The following is an 18,594-nucleotide window of genomic DNA, read 5'->3' as shown; positions in this document are numbered from 1 at the left end:
TTTATGTTGCCTCTAAATTCAAAATGTTTAGTCAAAGCTGACTATGCTTGATAGCCCAAACAGGCTTAATTGGTGACGCTCTGAAGCTCTGAGGTATCATGGAACTCCGTGCTGGGCCAGAAAAGGTTCTAAGATCTTTCATCCAAATGAAGAGTGAATCAATAAATGTCTTATAGTAATAAATATAATAAAATTATCAGATTTCATGTCAGACATCAGACAATTTCCTACTATCTGTTGACCTTTCTACTTGTTCTTTCTACATTGTTTAGCCAATTTCTGCTTACAAAGACAACTGTCTTTCCTCCCATGCTTATCCAGATTGTTGGAATTAATCTAGGAAAAAGGTCTTTCAGTCTTTTTTTCTTTTTTTTCTTTTTTCTTTTTTTTTTTTAAGGCTATACTAATCTAAATAACATACATTTGTTTTCCCATCTAGTGTTTTCATTTGTGGCTTTTGTAAGTTGACATGAAAGTGACTAGTGCCGTTAATACTTGATTCTTCTTAAGATGCTTCACCATTTTCCATTTCTTGTGTTGCCATGTAGGTAGAAGCACAAATCATGGAAAGTCAAAAAGAAAATGTGCTTATTAATGAACTTGAACTACAAGAAGTTAAAGAAGAGACAGCTGCTGCTAAGGAAGAACTGAGCATTTACAGAGCAAAGGCAGAAAAACTACAGCAAGAACTAGCAGTAAGAATCAGATTGTTCCATACTTTATTTAAAGCAAATGATTATACAGGACTTAATGTGCGAATAAGTTTTTTTTAATCTTACACTAAAATTACCCAATCACTGTCAGTGATCTACCCACTGTCAGTGGAGTAAAGCTGATGCTGGAGACCAAATCTTCACTTATTAGCAAAGTATGTAGTTTTACAGTCCACTGTGATGCAACAGTGAATATAGAACTGTATTTTTTAGGAGATGATGTGTTACCACATGTCATAACTGCTTTAAAGTAGGGCTAAAACAAGCTCTGATGGTATAAAAGGTTGCTTGTGTTTAGATTTTTTTTTTAATTATTTGGAAGGACTGCAATTCAGATTCTCCATATGTGCAGGTAAAAGAAGCGAGTCTGATATGTCTTCAGGAAGACCTGTGCAAAGTCAAAGAGAACCTAGTTCAAGCAGAAAAGAAGCTTGCAAGTTACGTGAGAAAGAACAGAGAAATAACAAACAATGAAAGCAAAAAGGATGCAGAAATAATGTGTGATTTGTCAACCAGTGAGTCTACTCTAATTAGAAAAAGCTCATCATCTCAAACAGACAAGACAATCAACAGCTGTATCCAAATTTCACCAGTACTTGTTAAAAATGCAGAGGTCCAAATTGATTTGCAAAATGCATGTTCTTCAGAAGATATTGCAGAGATCATGAGAGAATTTACTGAAAAAATTGACCAAATGCAAGAACTCCATGCTGCTGAAATCATGGATATGGAGACAAGGCACATCTCTGAATCTGAAGCATTAAAGAGAGAGAAGTCTGTTGCAGTGCAAGTATTGACTGAAGAATGTAATACTTTAAAGGAAGTCATAGAAACTCTACAAGCTAAAGAGGTATGTATCCTATATTTTATATTAATTCAACAACTTCGGTTTGTGCTTTTGCTTCTGACACAGAAATTCCCATTTAAATTCGGTTGAGCATGAACCAGAACATTTGCAGTATAAAGCTTTAAGTGTTCTGTTTCCACAGCCTAGGGAGAGATTGTGAACTCATTCCTCAGCAATTTAAGTTCAGGAGTGTGCTTAACTGTTAGGTGCTTCATTGTGCTACTGCCTCAGACCTGTTCCTCTCTGAGAAGTTGGGACAAGTGTAGGTCACTGTTGAATGCCATATTTCTTGTCTCCATTTTTATTATTTTGATTACAGGGGAAACTGAACTCGTATAATTTCCTGCTCGTTAGAATTAGGTCCCTCATTGTGAGTTGATGTGAGATTATTAAAGATTTTATTGTTTTCTTTTCAAAATATAGGGAATCCCAGTTTCTGGATTAGTACGTTCTCCACTGTATCACGCTAGAGATCGAGGTTCTAGTGGTAAGAAACTTGGTTTTACAGATTTCAAACTGTGTTACAAATTAAAGCTGCTTTTAAAATACTTCTACCATTAAAAAGTTTGTGTTCTAAGAAAGATTGAAGCAGATTGAAGCAGAACCCAAAAGCCCTGTTGCATTCCCTAAAGTTGCTAAGGGTGCCATGTCTATTAATTTGCTAGAGGAGGAAAATGGAGTGAAGATAGGTGTAGTTGAGGCATCAGATAATTTTTTTTCTTCCCACTGGACTTCCTATATTCCACTTAGATATTATGTTATCTCTTCAGTGTAGCTTCATCACCTCTTGGTAGAATTTAAAGCTACAACTCCCTAGTAGTGGGAGATGATCATAGTTACTGAGAATTTTCCAAGAGAAAGATAATTAATGTGATTCTTTTTGTAGGCAAAAGCTGAGCATATTACAGGAGGACATCATTTGGCAGAAGTGTTTGTGCAATTAATTTTTTCTCTTTTAGAACTAAACTAGAATTTTTAAGTTTGGGGAGTTTTCAGTTTTGTTTTGCTGTTGCTGCTTTGAAACTGAAAAACAGAAACTATAAAACAAGTCATCTCCAGGCTCTGAATCAACTCTGGTGACATGCTACTGCCTGTTATAACAACAGACGAAAATACTTTTTTGATGCCTGTTCTTCAAAGTTTCACAGCCATCTGCCTTTCATGTTTATCTCTCCTTTTATTTTAGATTCCAGTTCAGACTGGAGTCAAGGAATGTATCTTGCTCAGACCCAGGGAACTGACACGATATCTGAAGGAACAGATGAAGGTGAAAATTCAACAGATTTACTTCCAAAAAAAATTAAGGTAAAACAGAACTGATAATTTTTATTACAGAACAAGTGTAATACCACAAAAAGCTCAGACTAGTTGCTGCTTGATTAGTGAAAAGAGAGACATTTAGCTAAGTTTTAAAGTGTTGGCTATTTACTAATACATTTAAAAATACTTCTGTTAAATTATGTGCATTTTTGCCTGTTAAACTAGATTAAATATTAGCTTAATAGTTGCCGCGAAGTTCAGCTCTTGGCCTAAAAATCCAGCTCGAAGCCTATCAACCAGCTCGAAGCCCAAAAAACCAGCTCGAAGCCTAAAAAAACAGCTCTAAGCCTACTTGATGCAGCTCTCAGCCTAGGGTCCGATTCTCAGCTGGGTGGGAAGAAATCCAGTCCTACTCAGTGCGAGTGATAGCAGAAATCTTCATTTTATTGAAAGCAGGCTTCAAGCTAGCTCAGCAACAGCAGCTAATAGATTACATTTTCATGTTCATCCTATTTACGGTTTCTGCGATAAGCAAGCTCCCTCATATTTTCACATCTTGTTTTTCCTCAAAGTTGTTTACCACCTTTAGCCAAGAACAGTCTGACCTTGAGGGAACAGAAAGCGACCTGCTGTCTACGTGACAGCAACTACTTCAACCATGTCTCTGACTCTGGTCTTGATTGTGCACCAAATCCATATAACTAGAGCCCAGGCTGCCTTGCCCCAACGGGCCTAGCATTATACCCCGGGATCCATGTCCATGCTCCCTCATTTTCCTCCACAAATAGTCATTTCAAAAAGTGAATTGCAAAGCTCACCTGGAAGCATCTCAGGACTTTGTTTTTAAAATGTCAGTTAACGTTTTAAAATTTGACTATTGATTTGGCAGATTAACTTTGGGAATTTCCATTTGAAACTGATAAAAAATACATCTATTTCATAAGTTCTATTATTAGGGAGATATAAAAAAATTAGGTGACACTTCTGTCTTTGGTATGAGGAAGCATAAATAGATTACTTGTGCTAATCACTTTAGAAGTGCTAGTACTCCAATATGTATTTAATTAGGTTATTACTGTTGTTGTTAGCATTACTGATTTTTTTTTTTTTACCGTAGGGTTTGCTGAGAGCAGTCCATCACGAAGGCATACAGGTGCTGTCTCTCACTGAATTTCCATATGGTGAAAGAGAGATGCCACCACTCAAACAAGAGCCAGAATCTTGGCATGAGGAAAGGAAAGCTTTTCTAAGTGTCATTTCATCTTTGAAAGACCTAATTGCAAAACTGCAACTTCATAGAGGAGCTGAGGTATAAATAATATCATAAGACTCTATCTAAATAAAACCTTGTAAGTCACATTCACAATTCAGGTTTAAAAGTTCTAAATATACTGCTACAGGGCAAAAGATTTTTTAAAAAATATGCAGTAAAACTGCATGTTTCACTTTTTAGTAATAAAATATATCTGAAATTACAGCTTGCATTTGTTCTTCTGTGCAAGATAGCTTTTGACTGTATAGATCAACGTTTTAAAAATCATTTTATCTTGAAAGCATGTTTCCAGTAGCAGTTAAAGTAGATGTTTAAATATTGTTTTTTATTGGTGTAGTAGAACTTGTATGCTTTTGAAAAGAGAAAAGAGGGGGGAAATTGTTTAAAATATAACACATTACAGATCAGTAATACTTTAAAACTTACTAGGACTTGGCAGTCGAATTACCCCAGTTAAACTTTCGGATATATATAGGTAGTTCCTGTTACTTCTGCATGTAACGTGGGGGCATTAGCTTTATATCATTATAAAATTAAATCTTCTTCCTACACAGTATCTGTACACTACCACATAGCTCTGAGAGCACCTAGGAGGAAACATGTACATCATAAAAATTAAAAAGATAGTGTGAGACTAACATAAATAACAACTACACTGTTTTCAGTTACAAAAAACCAAAATTGCTTCCATCTGTGTAAAACACAGATAAATGTTTAGCATTTATGCGTGCAAAAGAAATCATAACATACAATAAATACATCTGTTTGTGTGAATCAATGTTATGTAGCTATTGAGTAAGAAAAGTTCAATATTCCACTGAAAACACACAGTTTATGTCAAATGATAATAACTGTTCTTGATGTAATCTTTGAATTCTGCTGTTTAAATTATTTTTATGCCCCTGTAGATCTGTGCAAGTACCGAATCTCCTGAAAGTGTCCCAGACTGGCGAGGAGAACTTCTGCATGCTATTCAACAACTCTTTGTGAGAGAACAAAATGTTCTTCTTGCTGCATTTCAAACTGAACTTGCAGAACTGGGCACACAAGATGCAGTGATACTGATGAATCAGGTAGAGCACAGACTACAGGAGCAGGTAATATAAAACATACTTTAGTCAAAATGTATTTGTCTACATTAGATTTTAATTTTGAATGTATAAATGCAATTAAAAATATAGGTATTATTAGTAGTTTTGATAGTCTAAGGGTGCAAACAAACTAAGACTTGTAGGAAGAAGGAGGTGTCTAAAAAGAAAAAGATGTAGTTCAGGAAAGAGATTTTTGGGGGCACAATCTACAGAAAAAATACAGCCTTCATAGATCAGTTCGAATTAAACACCTTTGCCCTAAGCTTGATTTCATTAAGTTGAATAGAATTGCGTTACACTGTCTAGGAGAAAAGATAGCTTGTATATACGAGTCAAGCTGTAAGAAGTGATATGTCTATGGGACAAAGAGAGGTCATTTTTCTCTTCTGGAACATGGAAGGATTAGTGAAGAAAAATACAATTTACCATGAGACTGGTAGCTCTTTTGATTCTGTAATTTTGATTCCTAGTAGAGAAATTAAAAAGAAAAAAACAGTTCTTCCCAATATTATAGTATTAATTGTGACATAATTGAAAATGTGAGTATGTATGCGCTATGAACATGTAAGTAAATGTAGTATCCACACCATAGATATTCTAATAAAATCTGGAGTTTTACTTCCAAATGTTTCTAATACTAATAGGCTACTAACCAAGGAGCAGCAATGAACTGTCTTCAACATGCAGACAGAAGAAGTTTGTTAATGGAGATTCAAGTTCTTCATGCTCAGATGAACAGTAAGAAAAGTAATCCAAAGAGAGAACAACAGATTGATCCAAAAAGCCAAGATGACTTCTGTGGTAATATATGTCTATTTCCAAATAGATAGTGCTCATAATGTTGTGAGTGAAAAAATATTGACTTTCTTTGCTGTCTGATTTTTTGATACTCATGTTCCGACCTTGCATGCTTTTAATCTTTTTTCAATATTATTGGATTAATTTGTCAAAAAATAAGATACCGTCCCTGTTCTTATAACTTGTATCGAATTGAAAGTGATACAAAGTTTTTTCAATTGCTATAAAAATCAGGCTTGTATTTTAAGATTAGTTTCCATGTATGCACTTGAGTGTTTAGGTTCAACAGTTTTGAAATGATCTCATGTTGGATAGTCAGTTATAACGACTAAATTAAGAAGCGATTAGAATGAGCAACAAAAAGCTCAAAGAACAGTTATACTTGAAAATTAAGTAAATGCTTGCCTTCAGTGTTGTGTCACAAAAAATTTGGTCACAAGTGTACATAAATACCTAACTGGCTATGTTGCATAAGATGTTATGATATGTACTGATATGGTTGCACATAGAGACTTTTAAAGAAGGTGAAGAATTGAAGCAATACATTGCAAGGTATAAGAGATATTCCAGTATAAAAGGTGTGGTTTTGCTTTCACTCTGCCATTGAAAAAGTGTATTGTTTTAAAATATCACTCTTAGTGGTAGCCTTGTAGCCATTCTGTGTGCTAGGGAAAATTTTACTTTAATAGATATTGTTGTTTGTTTACTAAGTAATTTCCATATTAATGGTACTCTCATTAGAAATGCTGGAGTACAGTATGCAGCAGAAGCAATCACAGATACTGGAGATGAAAGTGGAGCTCCGGAATATGAAGGACAGAGCAGCTGAGCTTCAAGTACAGCTGAATTCAGAGAGAATGATGGGTGCTGAGCTGAAGAATGAACTTGCACAAGCCAAACTAGAGCTTGAAGCAACCCTTAAAGCACAGCACAAGCACTTCAAGGACCTAGAAACCATCAGGTGTGGTTTTCAGTGCCGTACTTCGTGTTGACAGTGAAGATGATCTTTTCTGTGTTGTCTCAAATCATAATACTGATTTTTTAAGGAAGTTGATCTCATGCAGTGCAAATGCTTCTCAGTTTTTCTGTAAAATATATCTGACAAAAAATAGACTTCTGTTCCATTTGGAAAAAAAAGTAATTCTGTAGATTGAGATATGATTAATAATTTTATTTAATGTTTTATTAATATCAAGTTTCTTTTAAATTCTTGACACATGAGACTACAGTTTACATGCTAATAAGTATGCCATATTAAAGGTTTTTCTGCTTCTGAAACTGAGCATGGAGTGAAAAATGTCAGAGTTAAGATGACTTTGCAAGTACTTTATGAAGCTCCATAGCTTCTAAGACTTGCTTTGGCATGGTCAACAGCAGAGATAATGGCCAAATATTTGACACTCAAGAAAGGCATTGTTATTTAGACCTTTACCAATTGGATGTGCCCATATGCAATATCTTAAATGTTGAGCCAAGAGGTAAACAACCTAAAACAGAGATGAAATTGGTATTAGTTTATAGATTGACCTTTACCAACTATCCAGGAGCAAGAGTCTTTCACAAATCGATGCAAAATTGATTTGTAAAAAAATGAAAATTCAGCCTATAGAGGTTTGGGGGTTTTCTGCAAGATAGATTTTTATTTCCTTTGAGACACATAGTTATAAGATGCATTTCCCCTGCATTCTTTCAGATTTTGGCCAGTGACTAGTTTAAGTTGAACACTAGCTGCCTTCAAGACACCAATTAATGGGAGATACCAAGTTAACAAGATACCAAGATATCATTTTTGAGCTATGCAGCTTCTTTTTTTTTAGTTTTGAGTTAGGCTTGTTTTTTTAATGTTGCTCTATTACACAAACAGCGCTTTCAACACACAAATATCAAGTAACTGATGTACCATTGTAGGATTACATCCTAAGGCTGACCATTTCTTTTTCAGGACTGAAGTAAAAGAAAAAGCAGCTGAGCTAGATATTCTCAAGGATACAATGGCCAGCGAACAGAAGAAATCAAGAGAGCTACAGTGGGCTTTGGAAAAGGAAAAAGCTAAGATGGAACGCAGTGAGGAGAGAGAAAGAGAAGAATTTGAGGTATTCTCTAATCCCAAATGGCCTGGAACATCAAGGAGCACAAAAATATTCTTTTAGTTAACATTTCATCTCATCTTACATTTTTGTTCAATCTGTGCTGTATGTTCTGTCTTCAACAGCAATATTACATCATCTACAGCTGAATGAAGATGTAGACAAGCATTGTGGCAAAGAACAAAAAAAGCCTAATGCAAATTCCATTTAAATCAATAGGAAATTTACAATTGTGCTTTTCAGAGCTAAGATGAAAAGATTCGACTTTGCATAACAGCCCTCAGATATTCAAGGGGATAGGACCCTGCTAATATGGCCATACCTGGCCCCACAACCTAACTCATAAAATACAGTCTTTAAGAATATTATCTAAGGAGATATATTGTTTGTCTCAATTTTAAAAGTCATCAGTTTCATGTCACGTAAACCAAACTAGAGAAATTAATTACTTGCATTAGTAGCTTCCTTGGTAATTCCGCAGTATCTGATGTAGCACGGGAGCAAGCAGGTTTCCTAGTACAAGTATTAAGGCAAAAACGCAATTGCTTTAACAGCATAGATTTATTTACATCTTGAAATCTGAACTTGCAAAATCACTTTCAGAGTTCTATAAAGTAAAATCTTCAATTTCAGAACTATGGCTGTATCTCATTGAGAAGTATGTGTTACAAATATTCTTTAATGAGATGATCTGATTTTAGAATAAAAACACCTGTAATATTTTAATAACAGATATAACTGTAGAATTCAGAGTATTGTCCTGTTCATTGTGAATAGCAAAACTTGTTAAAAGCAGCATGTGTAGACGTAGCATAGTTGCAATTTGCAGAATGGAAAATATACACGAATGGCTTTGACCGATTCTTTCCTTCTTTTTTCTTGTGGAAGGATTTAAAATTTTCACTTGAAGATCAAAAACAAAAGAACTTACAGTTAACTGCACTTTTGGAGCAAGAGAAACAGCTGTCAACTGATCTGCAACAGAAAATTGAATCCCAAGAAGCACTCAGTGCTGGCCAGCTGTCACGTGAACGAGGCCGTAATTCTGAGTTGCAGGTGCTTCTTGAATCAGAGAAGGTTCGAGCTCTTGAAATAAGCAGTGCCCTAGAAAGGGAAAAGGAGCTATGTGCTCAGCTTCAAAGTGCTGAAGATAAGTGGCAAGCTGGAACACCTAATCCGTCTGAGGAATTACTTAAAGAGCTACAGAAACAAATGGATGAAAAGCATGACCGTGTAGTGGAGTTAATAAGTGAGATGGAGAAGTATAAACTGGAATCTGTGCAAGTGAAACAGCAAATGGAAAAAGAAAGGCAGATCCAGAGGAAAGCATTACAGGCAGAACAAGATGCTAACATAATAGCACAGAAGAAACTCCATGAACTGGAGTCTAAAGTAGAAGACCTTCAGTGGCAACTTGGAGAAAAGAAACAAGAAGTTCATAAATTAGGGAATGAAACAAAGAAGTTAGAGAAAATAATCCAAGAGCTACAAAAAAAAGAGCAGGAGAATGAAGGAAGAAACGAAGCCGAACGGACACCAAGCCACAACCCAAATGAGGTACGATAGGACTGAGAAATATGTAAGACTGAACTGTGCAATTTAGCTTTTAATTCTTTGTTCAATTAGCATAGTGTGTCACTGTGCCTTTTCTCAGTCTATGAAGTAGCCTGCAGGTTGCAAAGTATGGGTGCCGGGGAAAGGGAAAGCATTCCAGTTTTGCTACCTAAAAGAAATCACACGCAGCCTCTGAGAATAAAACTGTACAAGTGTGAAAGGAGGAGTGTCAGTAAGAGAAATGCATCTGTGAAGACACACTTCGTGTCTCAGTATAGGAGAAGAATATTGCCTGCACCCAGTCACAGTAATGAGCTATTCCTGCTCAGGAATGCTTCAGGTCAGTGCTTTTAATCTTTAGTTCATAAATTAGAAGTGGTCTTTGAAACAATTAAAAGTGATCTCCTAAAAACTTCAGTAATGAAATGAGTAAGTAACTGAACAATCATATGCATGAGTATGTGTATATGTTAGCAAATAATATGGAAGAAATCAAAGTAAAAAATTAATTTTAAAATTTAGCCTAATTTTTAGATGAATGAAAGTTGGAACCACCATTGCCTTTAAATTTTTATCTCTCATAAAAAGTTTGTAAAGTTTTAAAATTATTTTAACATTATTTTTGAAACTCCTTAGAAACTTCTTGTGTAAGCTGCTGGTTTGAGTGACCAATGGATGGTCCCAGAGGCGGTTGACAGGAGACTTGCTTCCCTAGTGGCCATATTTTTGCCCATCCCACCATCACACCACACTTTTTGGCCACTGTTTGTCTCTGAAGCCAGGAAGGAAATTTTTCTGATAATCTGATTTGGCTACTGGCTTTAATCTTGTGATGTATTGGAAGCTACCCACAGCTAGAGGCAGGGTGCTGAGTGTGTTGATAACTGTGATGGCATCAGCCTTCTTGCCACACTCAGTTTGTGCACCTTGTTCTTCTGCTCAGAGGTAACTGTCAGCACTGTGTTCAAGAGTCTTTCTTGGATCAGATAGGCAGTGACTGTTGGGCTTTTCCCCCTCCTTGGCAGCAGATGGAATGCTCTGCTTTCCAGGATCTACCTGGAGTTTCAAGCATCTCCTGCCACTTTTTCCATGCCATGGTTAAATATCTGAAGCACAGCTGTAGGCTCAGATTTCCTTCGGAAAGCAGTTCTTCCACACCCAAAGTCAGGGGGATGGGATGGGAGGTGTAAGTGAGGGTGAGGAGCACATATTCAGTGCATTGCTTCAGTTGTGACAGCATCAGTAGTGTGGCTGCCTGTGGCAGGTGACTGACCTCCATGACTGTAGTTGGCTTTTCCTCTGACTATGAATTGGTCAGCAAAATACATGGTCACAGTTGTCCAAATTCTATGCACGACTGGTAAAGGAGTTGCTGACAGAAAGAACTCAGTGGCTTCCTGATGGCTAAGTTGGTTGAATGGATTCACACTGTAGCTGAGTGATTGCTATATCTTAGTCGAAAGGCATCATGCTATACCATTCACAAATAGTAGCTTAGTGATACAGTACAGTGGTAACATAGTCACAGTTTGTATGACACAAGTCACATTTGTAGTCCTTTTTGTGTCAGAATTGTTTGTTCTTGAGTTTCTGGCTGTTTCAGAATCATGTTATCATTTTAAAACACTGAACCAAATGCATTCTGTAAACATATATATGTAAAAATACATCTTTATGTACAGACCACCTGGGATACACCCAATGATAGAACAAGAAATTGGGTTCTCCAGCAAAAAATGGAAGGAGCTGAGACAAATGAATCAACCTACTCCAAGCTGACGGGAGGAGATCTCTCTGCCACTACTGAAATTCTGGAGAATGTCAGACAAAAGCTGCAAAATGTATTTCCAAAGCTGAAGCTGTTGGCTCAGAAAGCTGCTAGCAGGTTGGACTAGTGTTCATCTACTTCGTTTTGTTAATAGCAACCAGCAAGCTAATATACAGGGTTTTGAATCATAATTTGCAGGCTGAAAGCCTAACAGATTTTTGTGGTTGTTCTAATTCTATAGTGTATGTCATTACTTGAGATAGACTGATATAAGACAGGATCACGGAATAACAAGTGCTGCTCTAAATCTTACATGTTTAAGATGTAAAGTCCTTTATAAGTTACAGCAAAATTGTTAAGGTTTATTTGGGTATGGTATAGGTAGACCATTTTAAAGCAACATAATAATGAAATAATTAGCATATAAGGAGATGAATATAGGAAGTATTGCTATGGATCACCCTCTTTACTTCCTGCAGGAAAAAAAAAACCAAACAAACTTATCTTCAAATGAAACTGATCTCAATTCTTAATTCCTCAGATTACTATCTCCTTAAGAAAAAAGAAAAAAAAAGGCATAGCACTAGGTCCATGGGAAGCTGGAATATGTTTTATTTTGCAGTGCCATTGATTTAAGTATTCATTCTGAAACATTTGGACAAGGCAGAATGTCTTACATGTTGAAAATACCCTAAGGCTCTGCTCACAGAGATTCAACAAATTTTTGGGAAGCAGAACCATGTTTTTGAATGTGCTTCTCAAAATTAGTGAAAACTGTTATATGCAAATTCCTTTAAAAATTAAGCCAATTTCACATAGAGTCCCTGAGCAATCCTGAAGATGTTGCCATGTCCTCAGTAACTGCTGAAGTCACTGTGTATACAGGTGGATGTGAAGCCAAATCAGGCCATAGTGTGAGACTGTACCCACTGTTCAAACTCCCATTTCTGTTTCAGATTGCAGTTTGAAAAGGCAGATGATCAAGACTTCATTGCAATACAAAATGCCATTGAAGAAGTTATTTCAGAGCTACAAAAACTACCTGGATTGTCTGGTCTGGAAGAGGTAAGAGTGTGGTATTGTAACTTTGGTGGGAGAGTCTGAATGATCTGTGTGTACTTATCCAGGTCTGTACCTTATACAGGAAAATCTGCTGCACTAAGTATTTTGATTTGGAACTGGAAAAGTGTAAAAACTCCTTTCCTTTTATTTTTTTCAATTGTAATTACCTTAAAGTGAATTTTCAACTTTAAAACTTTTCCAGTTTAATCACAATTTTTTGAATCTCGTGGCTTCTTTTTTAAGAAAAGAAATTTTCCTTTCAGTAGTATTTCTGTAACTGAGGAAACTTGGCTCCAGACTTCCTGATATTAAAATCAACATTTAATATTTACTGTATTGTGTTGATACAGTGCCTGTACTTAAGCTGCCATGTATTTACCAAAGGCAAGGCAATTGAAGATTGAGTACCTGTGTAAAAAATGAAATGAAATGAAATTAAATTAAATGAAATGAAATGAAACGAAACTGTTGCAAAGAATTTAACTGAGCTTGGCCAGATCCTTACCTGCATTTTAAGCAAGTGTTTTCAATATGACTTGAAAAAAAGCTTTGAGGCTTTTCTCTCCTAAGTTAGATAAATCTAAACATGAATATGTTGTCAATGTTATTCTCAAGCTAAATCCAAAACACAGCCCTGTACCAGCCACTAGGAGGAAAATTAACTTAGTCCCAGCCGAAACCAGGACAGTAGTAGAAAACTTTTGTGAATTGCTATAGCTGGTACAGTTGAGCTTGTGTGAAAATATTCTGCTGTGCTGTACAAGACAAGTGTAGAAGAGAAAGTCACATTAATCTGTAGTTTACATAAACATGGTTTTTATTTGTGTAAGTAATTACAAAGTTATTGTTAAAACAAAAGTTTTTTGCAGTAAGCAAACTTGGCAACTTGGATCTCATACAGCTGTGTTTGGTTTTCTTTCTTCCTTGTAGCTGAAACTAGTGCTACCACCAGGGACTCCATCGAGTTCACTGACTGAGAGGCTGCTGAGACAGAACGCTGAGCTGACGGGCTTTGTCAGCAGACTGAGTGAAGAGAAGAATAATTTGAGGAATGCTGTTATGAAACTGGAGGAAGAACTGAGAAGATACCAGCACAAACAACCTTCTGGAGACTACGTATGTCTTTAATGGTGCTGATTTGATGATATACCAGTGTAAAAGCAGTATTCTTTGTCCTAGTTACCTAAGTGAGAGTGATCAATCTGTCTGCTTTGGCTTCCCTCTTCAGAGTAAATAGGTTTAAATTATTCTTGTCCTGTAGTTAACATATCTTGACTCACTCTGTGTGATTTTACCCAATGTCTTTTTGTTAACTGCTCTTTTCCTTTAAATTCCATATGTTTCTCTTTTTGATCTGTATCTCATCACTGCAATGAGTAGAAAATAGACGCAGATAGCTTCAAAATTGTGATCCAGCGAGGAGTGGTTTTTTTGGAGAAGCTATATTTTCCAAGGACATTGATCAATCTCCTAAAGTCAGTGCTTCTGAGGTGTTAGGATGTAAAAGTGGCCTCAAGTCCAATCAGTGGGTAGTTTTTCTCGTTTATTTTATGAGCTCTCCACCTAACCAATAACTAATGACACAGCTCAAGCTTTTCCAAAGTGTGTGATTCAAATTAAGTTTCTTTTGTCTTCAGCCCTCTAGACACTCATTGGATGTTGGAGTTAATATTGATACCCTTGTTGCCTCTGGGAGGGAAAACTGGAACAGAGAAAAGCTGTCACTGCAGAAATCTTTGAAACAAGCCGAAGCAGAGCTCTTGAAGCTGAGAGCAGAGCTAAGGAGTGAAACTTTCCTCAGAGAACTGGGATCCAATTCTGAAAATGCTGTTTTACGGGTAGGAAGACTTTGTTGTCTACATACTAGCTGCAGCTGTGCTTTTCATTTGGGATTATTTTTCATTGTGTTCACTCTGCTTATTATAAGTAAACAGATATTAGTTCAATTTTAAATTTTTTGTCCTCACAAACCTGACTCTTAGTTTTTCTCCCCAAGAATGATATGTGAACACTTTATTTTGTCTTTTTGTGTGTGTTCCATTTCTCATTGATTAGGTAGTCTTCAAATTATGAAGCTATATTGCACAAGTGTGAGCAGTAGTGCAGTCTTCTCTATGGTTGCGAGAAAGGAATAATCACAGAAATGCTATAGGAGTAATGATGTCAAAAGTCTCAGTACTGTAATCATTCTTGGAGCTTATGAGGCCTTTTTATTCTTTCTTGTTGTAGAGAATATATGGCAAATACCTACGAGCAGAGAGCTTTCGGAAAGCTCTCATATATCAGAAAAAATATTTGCTGCTGTTACTAGGTGGATTCCAGGAGTGTGAAGAAGCCACACTGGCCCTCATTGCACAAATGGGTGGGCAGTCGTCCTACATAGACCTCAAAGTCATCACATGGCATTCAAAGGGCTTTACGAGATTTCGCTCTGCAGTCAGGGTGTCTATCGCAATTTCAAGGTAAACCAGAGGATGTTGTATTTCATTCAGATAAAACTGTGCAGTCTAATATATACTTTTCTAGCTCTCTAAAACTTGTCATGTGCCATCCTGTGTAGAATACACATTTGTGGAAGTCATCAAGTGCTGTGTAGGGTGACAAGTTGGGTAAAGCATAGGTGAAATCTCTAATAGGAGTAAACAATCTGCTTGTTGTTGAAAAGGGCTTTTTGTTTGGTAATCAAAAATGAAGTGTAACAGATAAAGTCACAATGTTAGGAAAAAATAATTATTAGTAATTCTATGGTACTGCATTTATTTACAAAGGTATTTTCTGCAATTTACTTTCCTTTAAAGGTTAAATTCTTACACATAAGCATAATACAGATTTGTGAACTAATTTTATCCAAGTAGTCCTTTGAATTCAAAAGGTCTCAGGCTGAGGATGAGTAGGAATAAATGAGGAAGAAGTGAAGGTAATTACTGCCTAGTACTGACATATTGCTAACAAACCTTCTTCACAAAGGTCTGAATCCCCAAGCACTTTTGCCTGTTTTTCATCTGAGCCTTGTGTGTAGCATAAATTCAATGAATTATTCAAGTACTCGCTGTAAGTGAGGCTTTTAATCAAAGTGCTCTGTGGTTGCAGTTTTGGGGATGCAACAGGACAAAAGTATGATGTATGGTAAAAGTATTTAGTATGATGTTCAAATTCTGATGCCTTGTTGCTTAGGAGCTTGAGCAATTTGCTGTTCCCTTGAGCTTATGCAGCACCTTTGGAATCACTGGAATGGCAGAGGTGAAGCTGAAAACAGATTTGAACAAAACATATTTTTGCTTAGGGATGTGTATAAGGATTTTTTTCTACTTAGAATCATAGAATGGTAGGGGTTGTTGATCTTAGGTTTTAGATGCCTATACATGAATTTTGCTTGGTGGTCAATACATTCTTATGCCTGCTAGAATATGACAAGCAGATTATTTTTAGCAGACTATTTAATTTGTCCTGAAGTGTTTTGGTTTTGTTTTTTTTTTAAATGCAGAATGAAGTTCCTGGTCCGTCGATGGCACAGAGTTACGGGTTCTGGTATATTAAATGTCAATAGGGATGTCTCTAGCCAGAGCACAGGTAAATTGGGGTCCAGTGATAGCTGAAAAAACAGTATTCACAAGTCACACCATTAACAGAGATGGATTTTAATTTGTGTTTTCCTCATGTGGAATGAATGGGGTGCTGTTTCCACGTCCTTTTGGTATATTTGCTTGACTTGACCTATTTCTCATGTTCTCTAAGAGTTTCCATGCTCAGCACAGATGCTTATCAGTTTGGTTTCTCTTCAATCTTGTTTTGCTCCATTGTGTGTGGGATTTTTAAAATTAAGGCATCTTTTGTTATGGATTATGTTGTAAAAACAGTTTTATCTAAGTCACTGAGTTTCTCATAAGATATCTGCACCCACAGCTCTGAGAGGAGATGCTGAGGAACAGGGATGGACAGAAGATTCATACCCACTGCAGGACCCCACAGGGATGACAGATCCTATTGACCAGTTCTTTTTGTCCAAACAAAAACCTGGCATTCTTTTGTTGTATCTTAAAGTTTGGGAAATCTCCTTCTTGGTAGGAACCTAAGGAGCATCAGAAGCTTCTTTATTAACTCCTGGCTGTTTATGTCTGCACTGAAACTCTGTCCTGCTCAGTCTACGAGAATTTTCTTATTAACATTCCTGAGGCCAGCATTTAATCTCCGGTTTTCTCTGAAACTGAAAGTAGTCTACATTTGTTAAACACTGGTTTTGTGATAAGCAAACAGAAAACTCCCATTTGGGATTCCCAGTAAAATGCAAAAGGTATTACCTTTTTTCCCCCCCCCAAGACATTGCTTTTTATATTTCTAGGTAATGAATTACGGCCTGATTCATTCTCTGGTGGTGTGGATCTTTATGGAGAACAAAGGCATTCTTATAGATCCAGGTCAGACATGGAGTCTTCTAGATCTCCTGTAAATTTTCAACAAAAGTGCATTTTATTTTATGTGATTATTCCCTGTCAGAACACTGTTTAGCTAAATGAATGCATCAGTGTTACTGCTAAGGTTTGTAATTTTTGATGCTGCAAGATGTTTTTTAACATTTTTTTGTAAGGGCACGTAACAAAATTACAGCTCAGGTCTTCAGTGTGCATTTACTTATCACCTGATTGAAGGCCAAAGCTTGCAGACATCTGCAGTTTGAGTTTTGTTGTGTTCTTGGAACTAACTGGTGGATGGAGCTATGATTACCTACACGTGTAGTAGAGTCTAGGCTTTGTGAGTGAGCAAACCTGTCCACCTTCCTGGTTGACAGCGGAGTACGTAGCAGAGAGGGACCACCTCAGGTACCCTCAGCCAAAAGAAGGAAAACATGAGGGCAGGGAAAAGGCGAGCTAGGACCTACGGCTGAGGAGAGGCCTCTAGCTACTGCAGCCTCCGAGGAATTGTCGTGGCCTCGTGGGCAAGCTTCCACCTAGTAGAAGCTGCTTAGTAGCTCTGCTGCTTGTTCTTGTTTAAATGCTTTTGGTTGCCTGCACTAATTTGTGATAACAGAGGTATCAGTGAAACCAAGTGTTTTTCATCAAAGGCAATGTTTTTATGAACACCATCAGCCTTTGAGTTTATATGGAGATGTGAGCTCAGATCCTTACTGCATATCAGATTCTAGCTATTTTGGGTTTTTATTTTTACATAAACCACCTCAACATTCATAATCTTAGTTTCTAGCAACCATAATGGTTTACATGGAAAAAATGTTTATTTTAGCCACTTTTGACTTAGAGAGAGTAACGGAGACAGAATCCTGTAAAGATGGATGTGTCCTTGTTCACGCAAGGTTCTCAATAGAGAAGGGAGGTTATAAAAGGGTATAACAAGCTGGCTATCATGGGCTAAGTTAAGGGAGGGTCAGGAAAGTATGCCTAGTTAGAGCCATTTGCTGTGTCTGCTCGTACTTCTGTTTCCCTTGAAAATCTGCTTTTTGAAAACATGCGTGTTATTCTGCCTGTAGGTTCCACGGCATGCACACTGACTTAAACCCAGCCCCGTTCACCTCTTCTCAGCTGCAGAACTATGATCCCGAAAGAGCTTTAACAGATTACATCAACCGGCTGGAGGCCCTGCAGAAGCGACTCGGCAGTGTGCAGTCAGGTACGGCTCAGGCAGTCCACCTGTGACTCCCAGTGAGCACGAGGCAGAGCTCCAAGTCAGAAAGTGCATGCTGGTTCCCTGAGATGTGTAACAAACATCTCTGTAGGCATTTTCAGCCTTAAACAAGAGGTTATTCTGACCCGTGGCAAAAGGCTTGTTAAAAAAGGAAATTGTTAAATTCCTTGAAGGGAGACACATGAGTGTGTGCTTAACACTTTAACTTTTCCCAATCTTTAATGAATGTGCAGCAAGAATTCAGTTGGCATCTTGACAAGGTTTTAAGATAGATGGAGAAAAATGTACCCAAAAAGATTGAGTGGGAGTAGAATGGCAAATTCTTCTCCTACCACTTTGATCACAGAACTTACAGCCTTTTTGTCCCATAGATGATGGTAGTTTTTTGTCAGCACAAAAGGAACACAAGAGCACTGGCAGATCAATGGGTCATAACTTATAAACTTGATTTTTTCAGTTACTGAGTTAAAGTCTTAGCATAAAATCCATCATTTTGAGGATGTT

General features: G+C 37.0%; 1 protein-coding gene across 10 annotated transcripts in view; it reads left to right on the top strand.

The window, feature by feature from the left end:
- AKAP9 (A-kinase anchoring protein 9) overlaps positions 1–18,594 on the top strand; it is a 137,885-nt gene that overhangs the window by 118,592 nt on the left and 699 nt on the right. For all 10 annotated transcript variants that reach the window (XM_061997141.1, XM_061997146.1, XM_061997144.1 and 7 more), the window contains 18 exons: positions 549–695; positions 1,066–1,563; positions 1,984–2,047; positions 2,747–2,865; positions 3,938–4,129; positions 5,002–5,190; positions 5,829–5,985; positions 6,724–6,943; positions 7,925–8,075; positions 8,958–9,626; positions 11,306–11,508; positions 12,348–12,456; positions 13,384–13,569; positions 14,091–14,291; positions 14,683–14,915; positions 15,938–16,023; positions 16,793–16,868; positions 17,936–18,075. In XM_061997141.1, coding sequence (XP_061853125.1) covers positions 549–695; positions 1,066–1,563; positions 1,984–2,047; positions 2,747–2,865; positions 3,938–4,129; positions 5,002–5,190; positions 5,829–5,985; positions 6,724–6,943; positions 7,925–8,075; positions 8,958–9,626; positions 11,306–11,508; positions 12,348–12,456; positions 13,384–13,569; positions 14,091–14,291; positions 14,683–14,915; positions 15,938–16,023; positions 16,793–16,868; positions 17,936–18,075 — 3,640 coding nt within the window. The remainder of the gene's footprint in view (positions 1–548; positions 696–1,065; positions 1,564–1,983; positions 2,048–2,746; positions 2,866–3,937; positions 4,130–5,001; positions 5,191–5,828; positions 5,986–6,723; positions 6,944–7,924; positions 8,076–8,957; positions 9,627–11,305; positions 11,509–12,347; positions 12,457–13,383; positions 13,570–14,090; positions 14,292–14,682; positions 14,916–15,937; positions 16,024–16,792; positions 16,869–17,935; positions 18,076–18,594) is intronic.

This window comes from Colius striatus, chromosome 5 (assembly GCF_028858725.1).
Source record: "Colius striatus isolate bColStr4 chromosome 5, bColStr4.1.hap1, whole genome shotgun sequence".
Classification (NCBI taxonomy): domain Eukaryota; kingdom Metazoa; phylum Chordata; class Aves; order Coliiformes; family Coliidae; genus Colius; species Colius striatus.
The sequence above is the reverse complement of the archived record's forward strand: the minus strand, read 5'-3'. Positions and strand labels throughout refer to the sequence as shown.